Source organism: Marmota marmota, unplaced genomic scaffold, assembly GCF_001458135.2.
Source record: "Marmota marmota marmota unplaced genomic scaffold, marMar, whole genome shotgun sequence".
In the NCBI taxonomy this organism is placed as follows: Eukaryota; Metazoa; Chordata; class Mammalia; order Rodentia; family Sciuridae; genus Marmota; species Marmota marmota.
In genome coordinates, this window is record NW_025999869.1 from 25753043 (window position 1) to 25775073 (window position 22031).

The 22031-nt window shown below is 45.9% G+C and overlaps 1 protein-coding gene across 1 annotated transcript in view; it reads right to left on the minus strand.

Moving 5' to 3' along the window:
• Col23a1 (collagen type XXIII alpha 1 chain) overlaps nucleotides 1-22031 on the minus strand; it is a 354581-nt gene that overhangs the window by 40587 nt on the left and 291963 nt on the right. The window contains exons 5-6 of the mRNA XM_048814945.1: nucleotides 9466-9473; nucleotides 7605-7631 (exon numbers count right to left, since the gene is read on the minus strand). Of these exons, the coding sequence (XP_048670902.1) occupies nucleotides 7605-7631; nucleotides 9466-9473 (35 nt within the window). The remainder of the gene's footprint in view (nucleotides 1-7604; nucleotides 7632-9465; nucleotides 9474-22031) is intronic.

The window sequence follows — 22031 nt, forward strand, 5'->3', positions numbered from 1 at the left end:
TCCTCTTTCCTCCTTGGGGCCCAAAGCCCAAAGTGTGTGTTATCGCCCTGCTCAATGCACTATAAGGTTCTCTGTATGAGAATTTAATTTGTCCCCCAAAGGCTTATATGTTGGAAGTTTGGTCTACAATTTGGCCATGTGAACCTTTAAGAAGTGTGGCCTAATGGAAAGTCCTTAAGTCACTGGGGTGTGTCTCAGGAAGAGACCTGTCTCTGCTTCCTGATTTTTTTTTTTTTTTTTTTTTTNCCACACCCAGGCCAAGCTCTTGCTCTGTCCTTGGTCTGATGGAGTCACCTGCTTCCTTTCTCCCCAGTCTGCTTGCACTTGATTCCCAGATTCCTTTTTTTGGCAGTGCTGGGGATTGAACCCAGAGCTTGTACTTGCTAGGCTCGAATTCTACCATAGACTCACTCCTCCAGCCTTTGGCTTCCTGTTTTGAGATGGGATTTCTTCCTTTCACATGAGTTCCTGCCATTGTGATGCTGCTATCTGCTGTTAGGCCCTCACCAAAGGCCAAACAAATCCCCCCCCTTCTCCCACCACACCTAATCTTAGACTTTGAACCTCCAGTTCTGTGATCTAAATAACCCCTTTGCCTTATAAAGTTAGTCTGCCTCAGGTATTTCATTATAGTAATGGAAAATAGACAGATATAGGATGGAATATAGACCTGTGAAGTGCTGCACAGATCTGATTCTTAATGTTTTCATCCAGGCCAAATATCACATTTTGCAAATGTAGACACAGAGGCCCAGAAAGGTAGGGATAGAGTTGTGCTCATACTGGTGCCTGGTGGCAGTCCCCTGGCCTGCTTTGGCTCCATTCAGCTGCAACTTGACAGGGCCAGGATCCCGGCCAGCGAAACACAATTGGACATTTTATCACAAGGGGATGATCTTCTTTCTGATTTCTAATAATGGCTAAGACAGATGGATGAATGAGAAATAGGAGAGAAGGTGAAATGGAAAAATGGACTTTACTAGACTTTTTTGGGGTATGTGTAAAGCATACCCCAAATTTTGATAATAGGGGTTACCAAATGCAGTGTACAAGAAGAGAGCTCCAGGGTTGGATAAAGACAAGGATGAGCAGGAGAAATTGAGCATTCACTCTGAATATCTGTTTCTCTAGTGGGGAGAGGAGAGTGACTCTTTTGCCAGTATATATTCCTGATCTCACAGAGAGGCTGGTTGGTTGGTGTCATGGAGTGGGATCCTGTAGTTTGGGCACTAATAGGCTTTGGCATGCAGGTGGGCTGTGTGTCTCAGATAAGTCCTGTACCCTGTGTGCTCGGGACTCGTCATTTGTCAAGCTGGGCAGATACCACTGGCCTCTCAGGGTGGGAAAGCATATGAGTGTGTATCCAGTAAGCACTCAATACTTGCACTTGCTTCCCTGGCACATTGGGAGAGCTTCAGGGAATGAGAGGTGACAGTCTTCTTTTGGGTTCCTGAAGAAAGCATTAGGATGAGGTGATCTCGGACCCTTGACAGCTGTCTCTAGGGCCAAGTTCCTCTGTGCTCCTGCCCCTCACTAACTTGGTCAACCTCTCACCGTGACCCTCAAGGTTCTACTCTGTGTGGCCCCCAGAGACCATCTTGTCTTCACCTTCTCTGGACTCACTGGCCTCAAGTGTGCCTGGACACATGAAGCTTGCTCCAACTTCCTGACCCGCACACTTGCTTTTTCCTCTGCTGAGAACACATCTTCCCTAAGATCTCTGAGTCTTTTTCATCATTTTAAGTCTCAATTCAAATGTCATCGTCTCCAAGAGCTTCTTAATTATTTAACCCAAACGATACCTGTTTATCTACCCAGCCAGCATTCTCATCACATCCCAGATTTTTTTCTCTTCTTAGCACATTCAACTATATTCAAGAACTGTTTGCATTACCTTCTGAAGTTGCCAATCAGACCGGAAAGTCATGAAAGATCAACATTAAGAGTCAAGAAAATAAAAAATATTAGAAGAAGCAGCAAGATTTCAAGGCAGGAAATGGAGATGATGAGAAAATCTAATGTTTTCTGTGCAAAGTCAAAGTGGAGACAGACAAATCTTTTTTACCTTAGTCAGAAGTTGCAGCTTAGACAGGTTGTTATAAATGAGATTTAGGAAGATCAACTTGTGCCTCTAGTCATTCTTTCCTCTCTATCCCACACGGCTCTACAAAGGCTGCCACTAGATCTGACCCACTATTGTTCTACCCCAGTGTCCTACACTGGGCTTGACATCAACCAGACTTGTTGAACAGAATCAAGCCTCCTATTTATGAGATGGCAAAATCACTTGATCAACATAAATGCTGATTATTGCCCCAATTACACTGTGGAGAGAGTGCTGTGGCCAGTGTTCCTCTGAAGGTCCCATTTTTGATTCACAATGATCTACCCTGAGAATTCCCCTTATGATGCTGATTCCATGATGTCTGCTGTTCCTGGATCAATTGGGAGCTGAAAGATCTGGAAGGCTGGTGATTTCCTCTTTAAACTCTATACCTGCAATTCCATGATATACCACCAGGTGGCAGTTAGGACTACACAAACTTTATCAAAACTAGTTTGATCTCTAAGACTATACTTCTAGTGCAAATGTACCTCAAATTAAAACAAGATCCATACATACACGCATATATTTTTTAAACTTATCATATTGAAATAAATTAAATAATACCCACAGTTGGCCAGAGTTTGGGGAAACGGCATTTTCATACGCTGTTGGTGGGAATGTAAATTAGTGCAGCCTCCTGGAGGGCAATTTGGCAATACACATCAAAAGCCTTAAACATGTGCAAACCCTTTGGTACAGCAATTCGACTTCTAGACATTTATTCTATAAAGATAATCATGGAAATAAGTCTACTTTTATTTCCAGGATGTTGACTCTAAGGATGAAAAATTGTCAATATAAATAGTATAACTTGGAGACTGGTTAAATAAATTATACATATGATTAAATACTATGTAGTTATTATATTCTATGAGGATTTTTAATGATGTGGAAATGTCTCATGATATATTAAGTGAAAAAGATAGTTTATAAGAAAGTGTGTTTCTTGTGATCCCATTTTTATGATAATAAATATTAAAACAAGCTGGCATATAAAAAGTCCTAGAAGAGCAACCAGTAAAATATTGAGAAGACTTATCTGTGGATAGTAGGACTAGAGATTACTTTAGTCTTTTTTTTGTGTGTGCTTTTCTCTATTTTTCCAAATGTTCTGCAATAGACATGCACTATTACAACCAGAAGAGTGCTGTTAATTAACCCTCAGAAATAGAAAGGTCAGGCCAGCCTCTTCAGGGAGGGCATGACAAGGTGACCCCAGGGTCCTTGTCAGCTCTGACCACCTTGAATCTACAACCTGGCCCACAGATGTGGGTGGCCCCTATGCCCCATGTCCCTTGGCCACTTGTATTTCTGCACATGTGGACCTGGTTTCAGCTGAGGGGCCAGGAAGGGTGAATGCAGAAAATGCAGGCGACATGGTCTCTGCCACGGCCCTTTGCTTTACTCTGTTCTTGATCTTATTTCCCCCTAGAAATTAACAAGGTTCTGGCAAAAGAGAACAAATGTCCTCCTTGAGGATGGTCTTAAAGTTTTTTACTAAGATGCAAAAAGAAACAAAAACCAAACCAAATACTAAAAAACCCAACAACAACAAACTTCTCAACCAAAAACCAACAATAAAAAAAAAAGATTTTTATCAAACTGATCACTCTCAAAACCATTTTTCTTTCCAAATGCCCCAAATGTATGTTCAGTCAATTAGAATGATTTTATATCATCATCTTTTCCTCCCCCTGCTTTTTGTTATTCCTTTTTTAATCTTATTTTGAATTGAGGTTGTAGCTCAGTGGTAGAGCGCTTGCGTAGCATGTGTGAAGCCCTGGGTTTCATCCCCAGCACAATGAATAAAAAGATCTTTGATTGATTAAATTGAGATGTATTTTAATACACGCATACAATATGTAAGATTAGGATGATTTCCCTCTCTCTCTCTTTCTCTCTCTCTCTCTCTCAATACTGGGAATTGAACCCAGGGATGCTCTAGTATTGAGCTACATCCCCAGACCTTTTTATTTTGAGACAGGGTCTCCCTGAGTTACTGAGGCTGGTCTTGAATTTGCAATCCTCTTGCTTTAGCCTCCAGAATTCTTGGAATTACGGGCATGAGTCACTGTGCTCAGCTGGGATGATTTCTCAAGCCTGTCTTTCCTTCTGTTGAGTTTTATTCAGTGATGAGGAAGATAGTGATACGTAGGGAGGGGCTGCCACACATTGGACTGGACATGGGCTTTGTAGGGAACTTATTTAATCCTTCAATTCCACAGGTGTGACCTCCCCAGGGTTCTGAGAGGTCAAGGACCTGTCCGAGTCCACACCACTGAGCTAAGAACTGGATGTGCGCCTGACCAACTTGAAGCCCATGGTGATCCTCTGTATAAATGAGTGGCCAAGACTACTTGGCACCAGGCAGCCTCCCCAACCTGGGATGGCTGCATGGAGCCATCTGTAAATACGTTTCAAGCCAAGAGCAGGCCAAGCTCTCTTGTGCTCCACAGCTAAGAGATCAGTCTTCAGTTCAAAACACGTGGGTCCCCTGTGCCCACAGAAGTCCTTCCCTTCCTTGCATGGGCCTGCTTTCCCTCTTGCAGGGAAGCCAAGCAGGGTGTCATCCTACCCCATGGGTCTCACAAAAGAGATGCCCATGAGGGCGTTTGGAGGCATGCAGCTTGGTAAGCTTGCTCCTGATGCTTGCTCACTAATATCCTGAACCAGGAGTGGGCCCAGCCCAGCTAGGGAAGATGCCCAAATCTGTGTGGAGATGGGGGTCTGTATGACAGTTGGCCAGGGTGGCCTCTGGAAAGGGTCAACTGAGGTTTGACACCAATGTCCTGGAGATTTTGACAGGGTCCCTTTATCCCTCACTGGGCCCAGCCTGATTGGGACTTCTCAGTGATTAGAAGGAGCTGCTTTCAGGACCAAGGCTCAGAGCTGCCTGGGAACAGGAAGTGAGGAAGGCTTGCTGGGTCCTCACCCTTTTCCTTTCCAGGAAGCTCCCAGCTTCAAGCCAGAGGGATACTTGGGTTCTATATATCCCCATCCCTACATTCCCAGATGCCAGCATTCACAGAGTCCCTTCTCTGGGACAGGCTTGGAGCCAACATCTGTCACAGAATAAACTTCCTGTTTAATTCCCAACAATCTTGTAGTGTCCTCAGGTACTGGCAACCTTGGTTTGCTGTGACCTGTGGCATTCTGGGTACTTGTGACCTCATTTTACCCAAACCCTGGCTCCCTAAGAAAGGGACCTTTATCATCCTCCATTTATAAGAAAGGAGCCGGGGACTCAGGATGGCTTGGTGGCTTGCCTGCAGTTCCACGCTGATGAGTGGCAAAACTAGATTCAAACCCTGGCTGCTTAACTCCACACCAGCCTCCTGCCTGCCTGTCACTCACAGAGCCACAGCCACCCCCTAACCTGACCTGGTCAAAGGAGGAAGGCAGGGAGAGGAGAAGCCTCTAGAGGGGACAAATGCCTTACTTTGGAAAAAATGTCACCATCATCAGCCAAGGAAAAGGGATCCCAGTCACCCTCTGCCCAGAGGAAGCAAACACGGGGCAGGAGGGAAAGTCACCAACCTCCCAGCCCTCCCCTTTGGATGTGTGGATATGCAGAGGGACAAGGGTGCTGGGAGAGCATCTGCAGAACTGGGGACAAGTTCTGGGCAGGGGAGGGCAGTGAGCTGTGGCTCCATCAGCCCCAAGATCGTGGGGGTGGGGACAGCTTAGACCTCACAGTGCTGCTAAGCTAGGACGTTTTGTAGGCTAGGTTCATATAGGCATTCTCTTTAAAAATTTTCTTCCTTCTCCTTTTTTTTTTTTTTGGGTCCTGGAGATTAAACCTAGAGATGCTCTACCACTGCTCCCAGACTTTTTTTTTTTCTCGACAGGGTCTCACTAAGTTGCTGAGTTTGGCCTTAAATTTGTGATCCTCTTTCCTCAGTTTCCCAAATTGCTGGGATTATAGATGGGCTCCATTAAGTGCAATTTTGATCTGAGAAAATTTCAATTTAGGATGGGGTACCAGGATGTAAGCCCATTGTAAGTTGAGCAGCATCTCTAAATAGAAACCCTGGAGGGGCAGTTAACCAGGTCTCCGGGAGTAGCTCTGTTAGCACCTAGGTGGGAATGCTGAATAATCTCCCAGTGGGAGGCTGAAATATTTTAGCAAAAGCCTGTGACTCCCTAAGACTCTGGCTGCCATGTGCAGGAATGGGGACCTGACTGTTTCCTAATCAGGAAGGTGGCTGGGAGGTGGGTAGGACCCTGACCCCAGGATGCTCCCGGGGGATGAAGCGGATCATGGCTCCCTTTCACATTTCATTCTTTCTTCACGCAGTGCTGGGGGTTTCCTTGTCTGAGATGCCAAGTTGACTGCTGCTGGGGGAGCTGCCTTGATCAACTGGGAGACCCCAGGCTACTCTGGACCTAGCACGGGGCTGCTCTGGGCATAAGATAAATGTCCCCAAAGTTTCTACCCAGTCCTGGAGGACTGAATTTGTGACCTACTTTGTGCTTTATGCATAGCTGTCATCTCCTCAGTCTCATTTACTCCCAAGTCTTACACAGCACAGGAGGCTTTCATGACCCTATTCACAGAGCAGGAAATGGAAGCTCAGAGAGAGTGAGTATCTTTCCTGAGGTCACCCAGCCAAGAGCCTGTAGAGATGGAATCCAAGTCCAGGTCTCCCTGATGCTGGAGGCAGTACTGCTTTCCCTGGCCTACTGGGAAAGCATCTGCAGAACTGGGGACCACCTACTTCTGTCACTAGCCCATCCTGACCCTGGATGGATTTGGTCATTAGAACGACTTCTGAATCAACCAACATTTCCCATCCTGCGTCTTCCTGTCCCGAAGGCACGGAATGTCTGTCTCTCCATAGGATGGTGATACTAAGTAACTCTTCCGCTGGCCCCACTCCTGCTCTGATGCATCAGGTCTTCTGGATGTGATTGTCACAGTCCTTAACCTCTGCAGGACTTGACAGTGTCAGGGTCACATCCCCTCTTAATTCTGATGTGGTGCCCCCGAGGCCTGGGCTGGGGGCGTCTACTCCAAGTGTAAGGTGACTTTTAGCTGAAATGTGGAAGATCTGAGAGGTAACGATACCAAAAAAGCCAGACTGGATCAACTGAAGCCCTGTTCCTGAGTGGTGACATGCCATGGGGGGCTGGGACAGGGACCCCCTGCCCACTGGGAAGAGACTGGCAGTCAGACCCTTTGGAAAAGGCATGTCCCAGCCACAGGCTGCACTCCCTGCTCAGGGCTGGCACTCTGTCCTGGAGGGTACAGTGTTGGGTGCACTCAATGCTTCTGGATCATCCATGGGAAGCCTCTTTGCTTGTCTCCAGGGCAACCTGAAAATCTGTGTGGCCTGAGTCTGTGCAGACCTTGTGCTGGTCCCCTCCATGGAAAGATCACAGCTACTTAGGAGCAGAGAAGGAAGATAGGAGAGGAGAGAATTCAATCAAGTCTCAGGGAAAGGATATCGGCTTAAGAGGAAAGGGCAGAGAGAGCAAAAAATAAATGACAAATTACCGGGTAGCCATCTCGTCCTGATTGCCCCTGTGGTAATTAATATGTCATTAATAATCAGACTTTCGGCAGAAAACCATCTGGCAACACTTAGGACTCAGGGCCCAGCATCCCCCCCTCCACGTTCCGCATGGTTTGCAGCAGCGGCTGCTGTTGGCGGTAGCTCGCTGTTTTAAGGGGGAGAACCCTAGGGCTCCGATGGTCTGGGGGACAGAGGACCCTTTTCCTGCCAGTCGGGCAGCTGGAAGGGGCGTGAGCCTCCATTGGAGCCACCAGGGTGTGCACTCAGGTGTGTCCCTCCCACGTCATCTGGGGCATATGATGAAGACCATATGGGGACACGAGGTTCAGGAGGGCACTGTCACATCTACCATGACTGAACCAGGAACTGAAAATATTCCTTAAATTGGACCTGTGGAAATACTCATTTCCTTCCCGGTTCCACTGGGATGGGGTGAACTGGAGGAACAGGGACATTTATGGCTACTGGCTACTTCTCTGTCCCCCAGCAAAGGTCAGCCCTGATTGCAAGTTGTCGCTCGAACATTTCTGCATTTGTTTAATACATCTAGTATTTCAACAACCAAGTCAAAAAACAATCGCTCAACCATCCTCTGTATTTTGCATTTCAGCGAGCTCACCCCAGTCTCCGGGGGACCACCAGGAACATCCCCAACAAGGAAACCTCCCTTGTGGCCAATACATCTATGCATTTTTGTTGGCTTGCTTTTTTGGCTCAAAGTGGAGCTACATGCCTGGAGAAGCCCAGATCCGGAAGGGTGCTGATGGGGGAAATGAATTGGGATAAAAGGCAGTCAAACCCCAAAAGGGCTCAGCAGAAAAGAATTCCTTTGGAAGGTTCATTTTGGTTCAAGTGGACTGTCAATGTGCTTCTTAATGGACTCATCAGAATTTATCAGGTTCTGAAAAACTGCCAAGAGGAATCAAAGACAGAAGCATCTCCGGGCCTGGAGAATGTGAGATTTCCAAGGCCACGGACAATCCTGCTTCCAAACTGCCCCTGGCCAACTGAACTGAGGGAAATTGTGGGGCGGCTCAGTGCTTCTCCTCACACCCTTCTTAACCACAGTGGCACTTTTCTGCTGCCATCTCAACACCCTCATCAGTCACTTAGGCTCATGAGGTCCCAGCTGTCTAAGCCAGGGAGGGAGACATTCTGGTCAAGAAGGAAAACGAATCCTGGACCTCGTGACGAAGCCCAATTCATTCCTGGAGACACTGCTTGACTCTACAGCCTCCTTTGCCAATGCTCATCTGATAAAAAAACATTTAAAAATATCAGCGGCTGCAGACCATTGCACAAATACGGGCCTGGTACTTGCATTTCTGTGCACTAGGTTGAGCCAAAGATTTGATAAGGAGCCGCCAGGCTCGTGCCAGTCACAGGATGTTTCAGCAGGCAAGTCACACCCACAGCTTCTAGGCTTGCCTTGCATTTTTCTGCCAGGTAAATAAAGAATATGGCCCCTGTCTTAGATGGATATTTTTCTTTTCCTCTTTTTTTTTTTCCCTCTAGTGCTGGAGGTCAAACCCAGGGCCTTGCACATGCTAGGAAATCTTAGCACTGAGTTACACCTCCAACACAATTTTTTTCTTAATATTTTTTTTTAGCTTTATATGGACAGAATATCTTTATTTATTTTTATGTGGTGCTGAGGATCAAATCTGGTGCCTTATGCATGTGAGACAAGTGCTCTCTATCTCTGGGCCACAACTCCAGCACTCATTTTTTTAAAAGGATACATCTTTTTAAACAAAAATTATTTTCATGGGTGTGCTATAGAGAGAAAACCGAATAAATGTCTTATCTTTCAGGAGATGAGCACAAAGCCAGGACACTTACTGGAGGACCTGCAAAACACAAGCAGAGGAGCCACCATCAGCACTGAAGGCAGAGAAGGTCCCTTTGCCTGTTCTCAGCACAACTACTGGTCCCATCACCTCTTGCCAAGGTTTTAACGGTGTCACAGCTATTGTCTGTAATAGCTTTACAATCAAGTGTCAGTCCCAAGGCCAAGTGGCAGAGAAGAGGAGGCATTTTTGTCCTTGGAGGGGTCGGGATGGTCATGTGGGTGGTAATGACACTTGCCATATGTATTGGTTCATGCATTCATTCGAGGAAGCTGGTTGGTGCTCATTCATGTTGGGTTCTAGCAACTGAGTAAGAATTGACCTTGTTCCTGCTTGAAAAATAAGTTTTGGGGCTCACTATGGGTTCGCTCATTTCTATTGACGGAAAACACTTTGGGGAGAGGTAAGGTCACATGGATCTGTGAGTGTGAGCAGAGTGGGGGAGGGGGAGGCCTGTGGTCCAGCCCTGGGGTTAGATGTGCATGAGGACATTGAAGGGGACAAGTCTAGAAACATTGGTGGGGGAGGGGTTGGTGTGTGTGTGTGTGTGTGAGAGAGAGAGAGAGAGAGAGAGAGAGATTGAGGGATGGCTGTAGTTGGTTAGTGATGGCACACATTCTGGAAAGTGGGCTCCAGTACTGGCCCAACCAGTGACTTCTCTGTTCCTGTGAGACCTCAAACCTCACTGCATAATGAGGCCACATACAACATGCGGTCAGTTGATCAATGAGTAATTATGGATGGCCCATGTGAGCAGGGAGCTGCCGGAGGTAAAGAATGGGACCCAGTAGTGAGTACAAGGGTCGAGACCTTTGACTCATGGAATGTTTATTCAACAGACGGACACTTAGGAAAACCATGCCGGGGGAAGCACAGGGAGTTGCAAGCACTCAACAAGGAGCTGCCCCAGGATGGCCGACTCAGGAAGAGGGATGGGCTGAGTCCAGGAGGTGAGAGAAGTGAGTTAACAGGGTGAGGCAGTGGAGGGAGGAGTGCTGCAGAGATGGAACACCCCAAGATCCCTGGGATTTTGAGGAGCAAGAGAAATGGAGCAGAATGCAGTGGAGGAGGGGCCTGGGTACAGAGTCCAGCAGAGCGGGGGTGGGGGGTGGAGGATGAGGTGGGGTGGGGTGGGGGGGCTGTTTTCAAGTGACAGGCAGGAGAGGGCTTGATCCTAAGGGCAGCAGGATGTCACTGATGGGTTCTGCATGGAGGAGCAATGAGGGGGGCTCATAGGTCCCTGCAGGTGTCCCTGTGTGGATGATGGTGGTGACGGACAGGTGAGAGTCAGGAGGCACTAGTCAGAGAGGTCAGTTGGGACTTGCTGGGTGACTGAAATGGGAGGTTAAGGGAGGTTATGGAGGAAGGAGAGATGACCAGGATTTTTGGCTGGGAAAACTGATACACTAATCCTCAAGAATGGCAACACAGGTTCGGGGAGGTTGTGGTTTTCCTAACTACACCGGGGAGCAGAGCAGGGCGTTGGCAGCTCGGACATCCCATCGACCCTTCCTTTTCCAGCCAGACCTTGCTTCTTATTTTACAAAGAAAACAGAAGCTTTGGGAGAGTCACCATCACCTTCCCAAGGCCAGACGTACACGGCACCTGTGCCTGTGCTCACCTGCTTCTCTACATGCATGAGTTCATTCCAAGGGACTGACTCACCTCCAGTGAAGGCCAGCTTCCTGCAATGCCTTCCCTGGGTCCCTCCCTTCCCCTCTCCGCTCCCTGTCTGTTGCAGTCAGCTCACTCTCTCAGGCCAGATCCTTCCCAACAACTTTGAAATGCGCTCTAATCCCATTCATAAAAAAAAGCACCTTTTGGTCCCAATCCCCTTCTATGACTACCCCATCTTTGCCTGGAGACTAGATTGCTTCCAAGAGGCATCCACTCTCACTGTCTTGAACTCCTCATCCTCCACTTAATTGTGACTCTCTGATTTGGATTCAACCATTCCTTCTCACAATGTCTCCAAAGACCCGACCCGCCTCCACACCAATGAACCAAGCCATTGTCTCCTGCTCATTTTACTCGGCCTCCAGGCCGAATCCCTGCTGCTGACTGATGGCTCCTCCTTCTCCTCCTTTGATTTCTTTTGGTGCTAGGTATGGAACCCATGCTCTGCTCTACCACTGAGTTACATCCCAGACTGACTGAAAGGTTATTGAAGCAGTTGCTTCATGTGGCTTCCAAAATGTCATATTCCACCCACTTTCCTGGCCCCAGTCTTATGTGTGAAGTTTCCTCAAGGCTCAAGGGTGGGATCTAGCTCCTTAATTCACTTCTCTGCTGGTTCTTCTCTTCTGTCCTCTTTAATAATCTTATCCATGCTGTGGCTACCCTCTGCAGAAGAGTCCCGAATGTGTATCTCCAGCCCCGACTGTGCCTCTGAATCCCAGTCTCCCTTTCCGAGATGCCCACTTAACATTTCTTCTTGAATGATTCCATTTCCTCCAACACGTGCACAAACACACTTACGATCTTCTTCCCTAAGCCTGGCTCCTCTTCCATGGTTCCTGGTCTCAGTGAAGGATGTCACCCCCATCCAGTTGTGTGAACTGGAAAAGGAGGACCCACCCTGGATATGCTCTCCATCCCCCAATCTATTCATGCATCCATTGTTTCTTTTGCTTGTTTTTAAGTTTTATTTATTTATTTTTGAGACCTGGTCTCACTAGGTTGCCCAGGCTGGTCTCAAACTCCCAGGCCCAAATTATCCTCCTACTTTAGCCTCCCAAGTAGGTGAGACTATCAGCCCATTGTTTCCTACTCTGGAATCCATCCACTGATCTCTTTCCAACTCCACAACCCTAATCCCTCTTACTATCATCTTTGGACTGCTACAGTGATTCCCAGCTGACATCCTTAGTCACTCATCATTCCTCAGATACCAAGTGCCTGCCCTCTGCCAACCACTGTTCTAGGTACCTGGGATACATCAGTGAAAATGGCAAAAATCCCCATCTTAATGGAGTTTCCCTTCTAATGAGAGTGACAGATGAGATACATAAACATAACGAATCACTTGGAAGTCAATATGAATCATAGAAGAAGAGAGGCTCTAGTGTTTAAGAGAGGGGGGACCATTTGTGCTGGGGAGGGGCAGATTGGAATACTCCACAGGATGTTCAGGGAAAATGTCATCCTGAGATGACCTCTGAGCCAAGCCTTGAAGGAAGTGTAGGTCTTGGGAGGGCCGATTGCTGGGGAAAATATGTACCAGGCAAAGGGAAGACCCGAGGGCAGGAGGGTGCCTGGCATGTTTAAGGAGCAGCAAGGGGAGCCAATGGGCCTGGAGAAGAATGGGAAGTAGCTGTAGAGAGGCACTGGGGTTGATGGCCGGTGGGGGAGGCCCTGTTGGCCACTCTTGGGACTTTATCTTATCTCTGTGATGGGGGAGCCCTTGTCAGATCCTGACAGGATACAACCTGGCTAGCATTTTAAATGATCACTATGAGGGGCAGCAAGAGCAGAAGCCAGAGGCTGTTTGCAGCAATGCAGGGGAGAGAGAATGGTGGCCCATAGCCAGAGGTAGCAGTGAATGGGGTGGAAGTGGTTGGGTTTTGGATCAGTGCTGAAGGAAGTGGTTAGGTTCTGGGTGGGTGGTGAAGACGCATGGAGAGGATTTCCTGACAGACTGAATGGAGAGCGTGAGGGGATGAGTCAAGGAAGATGCCATGATTTTGGCCAAAGGATGGAGTTACCATCCCTGGAGGTGAGGAGATTGTGCTGGGAGGGTTTTGCTGAAGGGATCAGGAGCTCAGCTTGGTGTACATGGTGTTCAGGGACACCCCAACTGTTAGGAGTTGGGGAGAAGAGAAGGAAGTCCTGAAAACCACGTTGTGAAAAGTGTCTTGAGGAGGAGGAGGAGGAGGGAGCGATCGCCTGTATAGTACCCAGTGATGGGGTGGGAGCCTGACTGGAGACAGGTTAGGGGAGAAGAGGGAGGAATGTGAACCGCGAGTGCTTTTGAGGAGTTGCGCTGCAGGGGGAAGCAAAAGATCAGAGTGGATGCTTTGGGGTTCATGGGGTCCAGAGAAGAGTTTTTTTTTTTTTTTTTAAGATGAGAGGTACTATGGCAGTTTTTAATTGAACAGGAGTCATCCTGCAGAGAGGGAGAGATTCAACGAGTAGGAGAAAGGGAGATTCCTAGAGCAATGCTGTTGAGGAGGTGGAAGGGGCTGGTGCAGAGCGGGGTGCAGGTACGTGAGGGAGCCTGGAGTCTCCAACCTCGGCAATGGGCAGGGAGGCAGAACATGGAGCTGCTCAGTGTGTGGCTGAGGATGTTGGAATTTAACTGAAGTTCTCTTCTGGTTGTGCCCACTTCTCTAGTGAAGTAGGAAGTGAGGCTGTCAGTCCCAGGTGACCAGGATGAAGGAGGCCGTGGGTGGCTGGGATTCAAAATTGGTGTCCTGTGAGCTTCGTGGGTGCTGGAGCCGGGCATGTGAAGAGTAAGAGGTGAAAGGGTAGCAGGGCGCAGGTTGAAGGAAATGAGTGCTGTAAACTGGAGGGGATGAGGGACAAGGAACAAGGTGGTTGAGGCATGGATCTGAAGATGGGTGAGGTGGAAGGACTGTGAGGTCAGGGAACTAAGGTTGTGGGCTGGACTCTGAACTGAGGTTTTGTGGACTGCTTTTATTAATGATGATGAGGAACTGGGCCAGGTCATGGCAGTGGGAGGCCGTGATGGTCCTGTGGAGGTCCAGGTCACTGGAGAAGAGGAGGCCATAGAACCCAGAGGTCAGCATGTGTGAGGAGCTTCTTCCCAGATTCACTGGACTGGGAAGGGTAGAGACAGTTGATTGATCAGTACATAAATACAGTTGGATAGCAGGATTACTATTTTCTTTTTTTTTTTTTTACAGTATTTTTAGTTGTAGATGGACACAATATCTTTTTTTTTTTTTTTTTTTAGAAAGAGAGAATCTTTTAATATTTATATTTATTTTCAGTTTTTGGTGGACACAACATCTTTATTTTATTTTATGTGGTGCTGAGGATCAAACCCAGAGCTCCGTGCATGCCAGGCGAGCACGTTACCACTTGAGCCCCATCCCCAGCCCCTGGACACAATATCTTTATTTATTTATCTTTATGTGGTGCTGAGGATCTAACCCAGGGCCTCACACATGTTAGGCAAGTGCTCTACCACTGAGCCACAACCCCAGCCCCCAGGATTACTATTTTCTATAGCACAATAGGGTAACAGTAGTTAATAATAATCTATTATATATCAAAATAGCTAAAAGAGAGGATTTTGAATATGCCCAATACAAAGAAGTGATGCATATTTGAGATGATGGCAATGCTCATTACATTGATTTGAGCACTGCAAATTATATACATGTATCAAAACATCACACCGTACTCCAGAAATATGGACAATTATATCTGCCAATTAAAAAAATCAAACACAGAAAACCCTAAAGGAGGAAAAAACAAGTTACAGGAATTCACTCAGAAGTGAGAGGGCTGATGACCCAGCAGGTGACATCTACTAGCATTGAGGTAGATTCACCTGGGGTCATATAAAGCTTCAATGTCATTCTGGCTTCTTTTCTGGGACCAGAGTGATGTTTTTCAAATGCAAGTCTGGTAGTGACACTCCCTTTCCCAACTCTCTCTCTTTTAGTATAAAAGTCTAAATCCCATCATGACCTCCATGCAGGGATCTGCAGGCTGCAACACTCTACTGGAGTCCCTTGAAATGGGAGAGATGTGTTATTAATAGGGAATGCAGGAGAACTGGTAGTTATCCAGGAGTAAGTGAAGTTGAATCAATGCCTCAGCATAAACCAGGATAATTCCAAAATTTACAGAGATAATTTACATGTTTAAAAAAAATCATGAAACTCCTAGAGGAAAATGTGGGAAATTTTTTTTCTAACCCTGGAGAAGGGCAGGCTTTCTTTCTTTCTTTCTTTCTTTTTTAGAGAGAGAGAGAGAGAATTTTTAATATTTATTTTTTTAGTTTTCGGCGGACACAACATCTTTGTTTGTATGTGGTGCTGAGGATCGAACCCGGGCTGCACGCATGCCAGCGGAGCGTGCTACCGCTTGAGCCACATCCCCAGCCCAAGGCTTTCTTGACTGTAGCTCATAACCCAGAAACCATAAAAGAAATGTCTGATCCAATCACATAAAGCCCCGCCCCCCCCCCAAAAAAAAAGAAAAAAAGAAAGAAAAGAAATCCTGCCAGGCAGAAAGCCCTGTAAGCAAAGTCAAAGGCCAAACGGGGAATCGTGTATTTAACTCACCTCACAAAGTCTAGATACTGGGATATAAAAACACTGCCAGAAATCAACAGTCAAAATATCATCAACCTAATGGAAAAATGGCCCAAAGATATGACTCTGGAGTTCCTAGGTCAGAAAATAAAAAGAGCCCTTAAAAATATGAATTATGAATTAGCATCTGCACATAAGAGAAAACATGTAGCTTTTGGTTTTTGGGGATTGGCTTATTTCACTTAGCATGATATTCTCTAGCTTCATCCACTTACTGGCAAATGCCATAATTTCATTCTTCTTTAAGGCTGAGTAGTCCAGTGTGTGTGTGTGTGTGTGTGTGTGTGTATCACATTTTTTTTAATCCATTCATCTGTTGAAGGGCACCTAGGTTGGTTCCATAGCTTAGCTATTGTGAACTGAGCTGCTATAAACATTGATGTGGCTGCATCATTGTAATATGCTGATTTTAAGTCCTTTGGATATAGACGGAGAAGTCACATGGTGGTTCCATTCCAAGTTTTCTTTTTTTTATTTATTTTTTTAAATATTTATTTATTTTTTTAGTTACCGGCAGACACAACATCTTTGTTGGTATGTGGTGCTGAGGATCGAACCCGGGCCGCACGCATGCCAGACGAGCGCGCTACCGCTTGAGCCACATCCCCAGCCCCATTTTCCAAGTTTTCTGAGGAATCTCTATACTGCTTTCCATAATAGTTGCAACCAGTGTGATCCTACATCATGTACAACCAGAAGAATGAGAAATCATACTCCATTATATATGATGTATTAAAGTGCATTATAATGTCATGTATAACTAATTAAAACAAAAATTTAAAAATATGAATTGTGCATGAGGATTAGTTTTTGTATTTTTGTATTTACAAAAGCAAATGATCTTTCATAAAAACAGAAATGAAGGTTAAAATTGGTTTTGGAGGTTTAGTTCATGGTCAGCTGACTCCATTGCTCTGGGCCCAAGGTGAGGCAGGATATCATGGTGGAAGGGTGAGGCTGCTGCATTCATGGTAGCCAGGAGGCAGACAGAGAGGGGGGAAGGAGCTGAAGGGAAGATGAACCCTTCTAGGGTACATACCCAGTGACCCAACTTCTCCAGCCATGTCCCACCTGCCTACAGTTACCACCCAGAGTTAGTCTATCCAAATTGGGATGGACTGATTAGCTTACAGTTTTCATAGTAAAATCATTTAACCTCTGAAAATTCCTACATTAACACAGGAGCTTTTGGGGGACACCTCCTATCCAAATAATAACACTGATGAACTACCATGTGAGAGCGATAAGGACAGTCATCTCACACACAGGTGAGAGAGGATACATTGGGATATTATCAATTCAGAGTGATTTGGCAATACATATTAAGATTTAAAATGTATATTCTAACTGCCACAGCAATTATCCCCCTAGAAATTTATTCTGTAGAAATATTAACATATATGTAAAAAAGACAAGTATAACTAGGCATGATGGTGCATGCCTGCAATCCCAGCTATTTGGGAGGCTGAGGAAGGAGGATCCTAGTTAAAAAAAGAAAGAAAGAAAGAAAGAAAGAAAGAAAGAAAGAAAAAAAGGGCTGTGGCTTGATTTGATGGTTAATTGCTCCTAGCTTCAGTCACTGGTACCAAGAAAAAACAAAACAAAACAAAACCAGGTGTTATCAGAATATTCATTGTAGAACCATTAACCACTTGAAATATCAAAAACATTAGAAACAGAAAAATGGTACTGATGAAATGAAAGATGGCATATCTATAAATAGAACATTATAGAACCACGAAAAAGATACATTTTATATGTTTGGATAGGTTTCTAAGGTATATTGTTACATTTTGAAAGAAAGGTATTGGATGGCATATATAACATGCAGCCATTTGTGCTAAAAATCTGCAGATTCAGGCTGGGAATGCGGTCAGGGGTAGAGTGCTTGCCTGGAAAGCATGAGGCCCTGGGTTTGATCCTCAAAATGGCAAAAGAAAAAAAAAAGGAAAAAAAAAAGAAGAAAAAAGAATCTATAGACTTTTGTTTGTATAGATATGGAACATCTTTAGGCATGAACACAAGGAAGTGGTTATGGGGTTGTTTTAGTCAGGAGCTTTTGGTGGGGACTCTTCCATCTCATGGATTCATGTATATCGAAAAGTTAATACACTTGAACTTGAACATGGTGAGGAAAAAACGCCTTGTTTTTGTTAGGTCCTCAGCTTTTCTAATACTTACCTCCACCCTCCCTCCAAGGAAGTTCCCTCTGAGAGCTAAGGGTCCTGAGAGCAGAGCCTAAGGTCCTGGTCTGAGGTGCATCCCAGGGGAGATGTAGGAGGGGTGGAGAGTAACCTCAGGCTCTGGGAACGTAAGTGCCTGCTCTCCTCAGATCATGTCACGTAACACTTGCAGCAACCTCACCAGGTGCATTTTTAGATGAGGAAATTGAGGTTCAGAAAAGTTACCATGCCCAGTGGCACATCTTCCTGACCTGGGCATAACCCAGGCAGTCTAACCTTGAGCCTAACAAGGAAGAAGGGAGAGAAACCGGGCAGAAAGAGCTCTATACTCTATTGAACTTCCTCGGAAGTCCTGGGGAAGGTATGTGTTGTGTCTGAGATCACTCAGCTAGTGAGGGGGCAGTCTGGGCTGGAAGCAGTCCTGTGGGACCCTAACCCATGCCATCCTCCACAGTGTCTGGAGGGGACTAGCACGGGAACAGCAGCATTCAGAGACAGATCTCACTGCCCACCTGCAAGGTTCCAAAACACTGGCACAGCACCTTTCTTGGGTCCCCCGACATCAGTTCAGGAGGCCACCACTGCTTCACAGCAGTGTCATTGTCACAGCTTTCTAATTAGACTCCTAGGCACCCAACCCCTCCAGACAGGGGAACCTTAAAAAAAAAAAAATCCAAACTCCTGGAAAAGCTCTTCTGTATGACCTGGTCCTTTGTCAACCCCTGACGTCCTGGGCTGCTGCTCCCTGCTCCACTCATCTCTCTCAATTTCCCAAGGTTCTCTGGGGTCTTAGGATGTTCACATCTGCCATGTCCCTGGGCCCAGGGGGCCTGACTTCATTATCACTGCTTTGGACAGCTTTCCACAACTGTGGCATCTAAGGACATCTTCGTTGGTTTCTGTCATACCTCCCATATTTCCTTCTTAGTACTTGCCACCATCTGTCATGACTGTCTATCAGCCCCACCATCAAGGGAGGTTCCTCATAGTCGCAACCACATCTGCCCTCTTCGTGCAGTCTCCCGCCACCTAGCTCAGGGCCTGCCAGGCCCAATCACTTAATAAATAGGTGTTGATCAGATGAAGGCAAAAGGGACAGGAGCTGCCTGGTGGCTCTGCACTTGACTCGGTTCTAGGGCGTTTGTGCTGCCTCTGCCACAGCCTCTGGAGTTGGCGTCTACAACCAGCAGCCAGCTGGGCACCCAAGAGTGAGGGACAGGGCCGGAGGTGTGGCTCAGGTTATGCAGGGGATCCCTGCTTGGAAAGTGAGTCTGGCTGAGTTAATCCCCATGGCCTGGTCCCAAGAGTGGGTTTTCTACCCCAGCCCTTCTGTATAAAACTTTCAAACATATGTTCCCAGCACTGAAATGTGGGAGCAATTAAGTAAGAGCCAGATGACTTGGGAAATAAATAAAAAGGACTGAGCAAGTAGAGGATTCAATGATTCTGGGCCCTCTTGAGTAGGATGTATGTAGCTCAACCGGGTTTCCCAAATTGGGAGCTGTACGCACTCAAGGTTAGGCGGTGTTGCTCGGGTGGGAAGTTGCCTGCTCAGTGTTGGTAAGTAAGCAGAGGCAGGTGGTAAGTCTGGGAGTTCACAATGCTCACCTTGATTTTCTAGCTCCTCTGGAGATAGTCAGTTTCCCAAAGGGCACTTTTAGCTTTCCTGGAAAAGCAAGCTGGGAAGATATAACCCACAGCCTGGCAGGTTCTGGCCCAGCACTGGAGGTGGGGGCTGGTGGCTGGGGGTCATTGTCCCTGCATCAGCTCCGTACCTGCTTCTCTCTTATCCTGGACTCCTAACTCCTCGGGACTGTTACCCTCCCTGGTCTGGACAAGACCTCTGCCTCTCCCATTCCGCCAGCTTAGATAAGATGTCACACCCTGGGTCTCACCTTTCAAAAATCCAAACCAACTCCCACCATAAGGTCAAGAACCTTCCATCGTGTTTCTCGGGAGATTTTTTTCCCCCCCAAAGGAGTAGGAAAAAATTTAAAAGCTCTGGTCCTTTGGGAAAAGGTAGATGCAGTAAGGTAGGCAATTATGAGTTCGTGAGCAGGGAGAAAGTGATTAAGAGTTGGTTCTGTGAAATGCGGGAGTAGCCATCCCTGCCTTTCTGGATGAGGCTTGAACCACAGACTGTGTGTAAATAAAGTGCCCTGTACAGGCACCAAAACCAAGAGCAGGATGGAATGGTAGCATATTCTTTCTTTCTAGTGTGTGCACACGTGACCCCTTAGACCTTATGGAAAAGAGAAACACAGCTGGTAGATTTCCGTTGTTTGATTTCATGTTGAAGAACTAACCCTGATTGTACAACAGACTTGGAGTCACTCCTTTTTTAATGGCACCCCAAATGGGCCTCTAGAAGTTTGGCTGTGGTGGGAGGATCAGGTACAGAGCAGCATCTCTGGAATCCAGTGCCAAGCAGGCCAGCCTGGAGGTCAGTTCAGGAAATTACTCAGAAACTGCAGGGCTGGCAGTGGTGCTGATTACAAGTTTGGGTGGAATGTAAAGCCATTGAAAAACTAAAAACAAAAACAGCCAGGCGTGGTGGCACGCACCTGTAGTCACAGCTACTCAGGAAGTTGAGGCAGGATTGCAAGTTCAAGGCCGGCCTGGGCAATTTAGGGAGACACTGTCTCAAAATAAAAGATCAAAAGAGCTGGGGATATAGCTCACTGGTCGAATACTTGCTTATCACACGTGAAGCCTTGGGTTCAATCCCCAGTACACAAAAAACAAAACATATTTATTGAGATATAATTAATGTACAGTTGATCCCTTGGTATCTGACAAGGATTGCTTCTAGGACCTCCAAGAATACCCAAATCCATTCATGCTCAAGTCCATTATATAAAATGGTGTGGTATTTGCATATAACCTACATATGCTTTCCTATATACTTTAAATCACCTCCAGATGACTTATAATACCTAACACAATGTAAATTCTAGGTCAACAGTTGTTATACTACATTGTTTAGGGAATAATGACAAGAAAAAAAGTCTGTACACGTTGAGGAGCATTGGATCCCCAACTATGGAATGGTATACCTGTGATAGGTTGAATCTGGGAATCCAGACCCTGTGGATACACAGAGGGCCAACTGCACCTTAAAGTTCATTCTTTCAAAAGTGTATACATCAATAATTTTCAGTATCTTTACAAAAATGTGCAACTGTCACTACAATATGATTTTATTTTTCCTTCATTTTTTTTTTTTTGGGTGGGGAGTGGTACTGGGGATCGACTTCAAGGGCACTCAACCACTGAGCCACATCCCCAGCCCTAGTTTGTATTTTATTTAGAGACAGGGTCACACTGAGTTGCTCAGGGTCTCACATTTCTGAGGTTGGCTTTGAATTTTCGATTCTCCTGCTTCAGCCTCTTAGCTGCTGGGATTATACGCATGGGCCACCTCTCCTGGCTTTCCTTCAGCCTTGAGAAGTAGTTTTGCTGGATAGAAGATTCTCGCTGTGCATTTTTTTCAGCCTTTGAATATGTCATGTTATCCCCCTGTTTTCTGGACTCCAGTGTTGTGGATGGGAAGTCAGTGTTAGTCTTATTGAGGTTCCCTTAGTCTCTCTAAAGTTTTGCTACTTTTGTTGATTTTTCAAAGAAACATCTTTTGGTTTGGTTGATTTTCACTATTATTTTTCCATTTTTTTTTGCTTTCATCTCTTTCTGCTCTAATTTGTTTTTCTTTCTTCTTTGGCTTAATTTTGCTCTTATCCTTCTAGTGTCTTAAGATGGTAGGTTTTGTTGTTGACTTGACAGTTTTTTTTTTTTTCAAACACAGGTATTTGTAGCTATAAATATCCCCCTCTGAACACATCTTTAGCAATATTTCATTAAATTTTGGCATGTTGTGTTTTAATTTTTATTCATCTCAAAGGATATTTCGATTTCCTTTGTGATTTGTTGTTTGAGTCATTGTCTTTTAGGAGTAGGATGTTTAATTTTTTTTTTAATAGCCTAACACATTGCCTGTCCTGGAAAATATTCCATATTCACTTGAAAATAGTGTGTGTTCTGATGTTCGTTGGGATAGTCTATAGATGTCAGTTAGGTATGCTTGGCTTCT